The sequence below is a fragment of the Glycine soja genome, chromosome 7 (assembly GCF_004193775.1).
Source record: "Glycine soja cultivar W05 chromosome 7, ASM419377v2, whole genome shotgun sequence".
NCBI classification, from domain to species: domain Eukaryota; kingdom Viridiplantae; phylum Streptophyta; class Magnoliopsida; order Fabales; family Fabaceae; genus Glycine; species Glycine soja.
Window position 1 is genome coordinate 10,673,004 of NC_041008.1, and position 7,086 is coordinate 10,680,089.

General features: G+C 34.6%; 1 protein-coding gene across 1 annotated transcript; it reads right to left on the reverse strand.

Moving 5' to 3' along the window:
* Nucleotides 1-224: 224 nt before the first annotated feature.
* LOC114418722 (3beta-hydroxysteroid-dehydrogenase/decarboxylase-like) lies at nucleotides 225-6,285 on the reverse strand. The gene is made up of 12 exons (XM_028384204.1): nucleotides 5,808-6,285; nucleotides 5,648-5,737; nucleotides 5,431-5,564; nucleotides 5,034-5,204; nucleotides 4,295-4,420; nucleotides 3,800-3,879; nucleotides 2,931-3,129; nucleotides 2,502-2,613; nucleotides 1,703-1,877; nucleotides 1,396-1,552; nucleotides 1,193-1,259; nucleotides 225-703 (listed from the first exon to the last, which is right to left on the reverse strand). The coding sequence occupies exons 1-12, from the start codon at nucleotides 6,037-6,039 to the stop codon at nucleotides 558-560; spliced, it is 1,689 nt and encodes a 562-aa protein (XP_028240005.1). The 5' UTR covers nucleotides 6,040-6,285; the 3' UTR covers nucleotides 225-557.
* Nucleotides 6,286-7,086: the final 801 nt, after the last annotated feature.

The following is a 7,086-nucleotide window of genomic DNA, read 5'->3' on the forward strand; positions in this document are numbered from 1 at the left end:
GCTCCACGATTATTGATTAATATTACATGCAAATATATAACAGATTTATTTCCTTGTTAAAAATTTACTGAAAAGTTAGAACTACAAAATTACAAATGAAGATCGTGTAAATAAAAAACACGACTTATAAAGTTGTAATTTTAATTAAATTGTCAATAACAGAGGTTCTTTATACGTCAAAAAAAAAACAAGTACATTAAATATCAGTTATAATTCCTCATATCTGAAATTACCTATTACCTGTACGATAATGAATACTCGTTTATAGAAATGGGAATCAACACACCCCTCGGCATAGTCATCCTTACTTCTAATTTAAACTTAGCTACATAGCCCAACACCATTAATTCAATGTAATGTGTCCCATCCCTGGATAACTGTCGTAATTTTGAAATTCCAACAGTTAATGAGTACAACTCTTCAAAGTAAGAATTTTCTATAAAAAAATTTGCAAGTTGGCTATATCAAATTAAATTACAATTATTGTACAATCATACAAAGAACTCCAACGGATAAGTAAGGTGCAACTAAGAAAAAAGCTAGTGCTACAAAAGCTATCAATCAATCTTCTTCGAAGAAAGAAACTTCCTGGTGAGATCAGATTTCAATTTGCATCCAAAAGAATGTGTTTTGATGAATAGGTCATCAATGTCTTCCTCCTTCTGCTCGTATACGTAGAAAGCTATAAACGCAAAGGTAACCCCTGTAATCGTGACCAGAAACAAATTAGTATCATTCCTCACCCAAAAAAAAAAGAAAAAAGAAAACAAACAAGTATCATTCCCATGGGAGTTCAGGCAACAGCCCCACCAAAAAGTGATTCGATGAGGTGTGACATATAACTTGTCACCCTCAGGAATGTCAATTCAAATTATTCAATGAGGTATCCATAAGAAAACAGAGCTACAGACTTCTGAATGCTGATTGCAATTTGCAAATGAAATTTTTAGAAATAAAAGGTTATCAGACATGATTCAAAAATTCAACCAATGTCAGAAATCTATTGTGAATTCAAGTAATATAACATTGGCTTCCTGTCATAATTTTATTGGTTGCAGAAATAAATCCAATTAAATGGAGGCATGCATAGCAGTATATTTTCTGTGCAGACAAATTCATGTTGGCACATGCAAGTTTGTTTGTTGTGTGTGTGTGTGTGTGTGTGTGTGTGTGAGAGAGAGAGAGAGGGAACCTATAGTATACAAGCTCTGCAGTGAAAAGGCTCCAAGGAAGCTGAGAATGAACAGAGAGAGAACAACCTATTGATCAGCAAGGGAAAGATGTCAGCACTTCTGATACTTGAGAAACTTATACTCAGTAAATTGTCTGCATATGTAAGCTTGCTTATAAACAAAATTTCATAGAGAAATTTTAAAACGAATGCAGTGCAGATACCTTGAAGAACAGCACCCAATCATTCCCTTCTGCAAGGGATTTCAAAACATTCACAGCAATATTCCATGATGAGGCCACTGAGAGAGCAATTTGATGAGACAAATCTTCTGATAAGTGAAACCATGATTTGGGTATTTTCTCAAGAGTAAACCCCAATCTGCACAAGCATTAAAGCAGAACAATAATTAGCATTTATTTTAACATTAAAAACTCCAATGCTTCTAACAACTAGATTATCTTTATAGTTATCATTGGACAAGTTAATTGTGTGACAACTGCAATATTCAACAGTACATAATGTACTCACATTTTTGCAGGTAGAATGGCATGAATGAATAAAAAGATCGATGCAAACAATAGAAGCTTTGTCAGAGCACTAATGATGGTATTTTCCGATGCAATGAAGTTGAAGTATATTGCAATCAAGACTAACAATGCGATGAAAGTTTGCTTTTTATCCTTCCAAAGCAATGTGTCGGCAACTGCAAATTAGCACATCAATAAAACTCAGATAAATAAATGTAAACTGTAAAACTACTTCCAGGATGAACTGGTTACAATGTTCTGTTGGTATAGTAGGTAGAAGAGATCTGATAGTATTGATCACACAAATAGATAATAACTGGTCAATTTATGATAATCAATTAAGTTAGAAACAATAACTCCAAAATTTGTTAAATTGTTGTTTTAGGCCTCTTACAGCTACCACATCAAGCACAGACATGCTTTATTACAATTTTAAAAAAGGAATTATCAAGATTGAGATATATGGATAATAGGTAGTATATGATACGGACCTGCAGTTGTGAGCATAAACTACAACTTCCTGCACTATCTGTTACAATTTTACCCGATTTCTCTGACTTGGAAGATAAATGTTATGCAAATCACATGTCTATCAATATGCTCTTGATTATAATCTAACCAGACTCATGAGAGAACCAAACATATGATACAGTAATGTAGGAGCAGCAGCCATGTGCCTATTTTTATATGTCTATTAACAGTTTAATTCTACTTTACAATAAACCCAGACCAATTGTAAAAACAGCAAGTCCAGATTGCCCAAACAAAGAAGTTAGATACATATAGTTGATTATTCACACCTCTTCCACTTCCAAGATATTTGGAAGCTTTTGAGGGACCTTCTCTTTTAGTCTTAGGTTGATTTTCAGCCTTCAAGTGTGTGAATGATTCAATTGTCCTCCGCAGACCCTCCTGCAAGAAACATTACAATCTCATTATTATGGGAGAATCACCGGGCAAAAAGTAGGATTAATGAATACACTCACTGCAATAGATGTAAGGAACTTGGTGCACTGAAATATCATCCATTTAAGAAAAACATCTCATACTTGATTTCATGATATATATATATATATATATATATATTAGATAATCTTAACTTGTTATCATCAGTGATTTTGGGGGCCTTGAGTTAGCCAAGTTCTCATGTTTTTTATCTTTCAAAATATGAACACAGAATGTCCATGATAGAGCATATATATTATTACTTTTCTGAAACATCATAGAACCTGTAGTGTTACGATGGGTGCATAGCCAAGGCGATCCTTTGCTTTTGAGCAATCAAAAGTTCTGCTGCAAGATGTGAGTCTTATTCTTGAAGGAGTTAACTGGGGCACCTTCATCCCATATGGGCCTAGTAGCCTATATATCCACTCCACCAAATGTGCAATTGGCATGATAACAAAGGTAGGGATCTTTATTCTTGGCCTGCAAGTTACATGACTCAGATAACCAAGAAGTGACATTGATAATGCCATAATAATGTTTGTGTTTGTTTATCTGAATGAAAAAGCATAACTATGTTCCTTATTTATTTTAAATATAAAAGCAAGAAACATAAATACTTATGAATTATTGATTAATAATAGGAAGCCAATTTTCTAATTTACATAAAGAAGAAGCCATCATTATGCATAAAATAGATAACAAATAATAGCCACTAGCCAGACTAGCAAGACCAAAAATTCCATAATCCAACATCCCAAATTGACAGCAACTTCAGCCTAATCCTGCTGATAAGAACAACTTAAATTTGCATCTTTCATACAATTTTACAAAACAAAGAAAAAGGATGTATTAATGTTATAATCACATAGGGTGATGCAGACTAGGCATAATCTCAGATAACTTGTTATATTTAAGTTTTTAAATTTAGGAAAATATTCCATATCTCTAGATAGCCTCTATGTTTGATTAGGATTTGACTATTGGTCCAGTCAAGGATTATAAATACTCCTTTTTTGAGATTCAAATTGGTATTTTCTATAAAATATTAATCATTAATAAAAAAAGAAAACTTTCAAATTTTTGCATGAAATTTATGGGTGTTTTGAATCCTTGGTTAATATCTAATGGTTAACAGTACGTAAGAACCTACCCTTCATATCCAAGACCTTTCACTACCACTGACACGAACTCCCAAAATTTCATAGACTCCATATTTGTTATGAAATATGCCTACAAAACAAGTATATGTTAGCAAGAAAATACCAAAGCAATTGCTAGGTTTCCTAACTTGCAAATCAATCACTTTTTTCCCCCTCCTTTAGTAGGAGAATGCAATAATTCATTCTTAGTCTAACAAACTAGGTCACTAATAAGTCTTTTCTAACAGGCATTTTTTCATGTTTCCTCATTTTCCCAAATGAAGAGATCTACCCTTCACCATATTGTCATCATTTAATCAATAATTTACATCTTCCCAAGTATACACTTGTGATGAACCAACAACCATTCAGCGATGAAGCTGCCCTGTCTAAACCTTCAAATATATCATCATCATCATCTTCCTTGCATGTATGGCTTTAAATTTTCATTTACAAACACAAATAAACAAAAGATACAAAGTAATAACAGAATCTTTCAGTGGTACCTCTCCTGCAGCTTTTTCTGAAATTGGTCCTTCTGAAACTAGAGCTTGATCAGCACATATATGGGCATGAGCCACATTTTCAACATATGTGAAATCATAAACATTATTGCCATCACCAATAATGAACTGGTCAAGAGAGAAATTTTATAAATATAAATAATAGAAACAAAGAAAGGTTGAAGAAAGTTTCTGCTAATAAGTAGTTAAATATGCATATTGCTTAGCAACCATTTTTGTACATATCCCTCCAAATGTGATAAAGCAAAATGTTTATCTTATCAATCTCAGTCCAACATGCAATTTGTGGATAGTTTCCCATTCATCAAGAACGTCCTAAGGCTAATAAATATTTCAAGATTACATAGTCATTAGTGTTCAATTAGTTATTTATCAAGACTCCACATATGCACAACAAAATATAACCTTTAGCACAAACTGAACACACCATAGCATCAGTCAATAAGCTAATAAAACCCAGTCAAGCTAATGATTAACTTATATGTCATTACACTCAACCGCAAGGCACGGGATTTAGAGCATAAAAGCAGATCCAATAGAATGGGAGCTTCCTTTTAGTCATATATTATGCAATACAATAGACAAATTTCATGCCTTCTATAGGCCATATTTAGGTTTCTAAATAACTTCCAAGGTATAACAATTATGCCAGACAATGAAGTTACATTTTACATATACAGACACTAAAATCTATATCAGTAGGAGGAAGTACAACATGTACCTTAGACTTCCCTTTTCTGGCAGCATCAACTAGGGAAGGCACCAACAGCCTATCACCAGGCCCAAAAATGCTGCTAGGGCGTATGCAGCACGTTAGGAGCCCATTAGTTCCATTAGCTTTAATAACCAATGCCTCACCCTCGGCTTTCGTCGCTGAATAATGATCATTAGGCTGAAACAAACCAAATTCATCTCAGAACTACCCCAATCGATCTAATAACAGGATTGATAGATAAACATATAAACATATAAAGCCCCAGTTCTCACACACTCGTAGATACTTACTACTATCATCTATCATTCTCAAGTTCCATGCGAGAAAGAATGAAAGCCGAAACTAATAAACACGTTCGAATATTTTGTTATTTAAGTAAAAAGAGAGTTGCTAGAGTGTGTACCGAATGCGCATAAGGCATTGTTTCGTTTCCGTTATGAATTCCATGAACGCCGTCGAAGACGACGCTGGGAGAGCTGGTGTAAACGAGACGCTTCACGTTCAGCTCCACGCAAGCATCAATGACATTCTTGGTCCCTTACAAAAACAAAGATCTCAGCCAAAGAATCAAACTTGCAGCAGCAGAAGAAGAAGAAGAAGAAAAAGAGTGAGGTTTTAACCTTGCACATTGACGGAATGATGAAGCTGGTAGTTGTTAATGGAAGAGTTCGGAGCAGCCATGTGGAAGACAACCTCAACTCCCTCCAACGCTGCACTACTCATAAAACAACATTAGTGTGTCGTGTCGTGTCAGAGTGAGAGAAGAGGTTTGTTGGTTACCTTTTAGGACTTGGGCCTTGTTGCGAAGATCGAGCGAGACATATTGAGCCCGGCCAGAGTGCAGGGCCTGTCCGAGAAGCCCTAACTGCTCGGCGGGCTCGAGAACAATGCTGGCTTCCAAATCGGCGATGCGAACGCAGTACTCGTTCTGACGGATCAGCATTTCCACCAAATGCCGAGCAGCGAAACCGCGACCTCCGGTCACCACGCACCACTTATCTTCCACTGCCATAGTCAAACTCAAAAACACACACAACGCTCACCTGATTCGAAGAATCGCAGATTCACCCAAAACCCCAAAACCCTCTTCCAAGGCTGTAGATCTCGCCGCAAGCACGCCACCAACGGCGGAGGGACGGAGGAGCCAAGAGAAGCGACGCCGCGTCGGAACAGAGGAGCGAAGAGAAGGGACGACGGAGGGGGTGAACGCCTAACACACCAGTGTAGAAGAAAACAGTACAGCAATAAAGCAAATCTTTATAAATTTGAGAATTCATTTTTATGTTAGGATTTGGGATCTTCGATTTTAGAATAAAAAAACAATTGTACAATATTTTAAATTATATATAATTATATATAGATTAAGAAAGTAAAACTTGATTGCTTCTCTCTTGAGACGTGTTATTATTTTTTTATGGTTGATAATAGATGGGTTTGATTACAAATTTATATTTAAATTAATTAACACATTTATACCCCCATTAGATAATATATTTGTCACAAACATAAATTCAAATTACACTTAAGTTTAGTCTTAAATACGTTTTTGATATCTAAAAAATAATTCGTTAAATTAATGTCTCAAATTTATTTTTGGTCAATTATATACTTAAAAATTTATTTTTTAACGTAATATTTGTCGTTAGTCTCATTTTATTAAGTAATGACAAAATGGATGAAATGTCACGTCATCAAACCTAATCACCTAACACGTAGTCAAATTAAAGTTATGTCATTATTTGGTATTTATTTTTTACAAAAATTAAATTATTATATTTCATTAACTAATGAAATTATATAAAAAAAAAACTTGACTGAGATTTGGAAAACGTTCCCTCTTCGAAAATGTGAGTTCATCTTCTCAAAAGTGGTAGTGGCTTTTTGCAATGGTTGATTGTAAGTGTTATCAAGGTTGACTATGATATCTACTAAGTGGAAACAAAATGAAAGGGTTTTCTTCACATGTATGTGTTGTCGCATTCAAGAGAGGAGTCATCTTTGAACTGTAGCAGGTACTGTGATTTTTTCATTTTGTTTATTTGTTTTCCCTTTCTTTGTG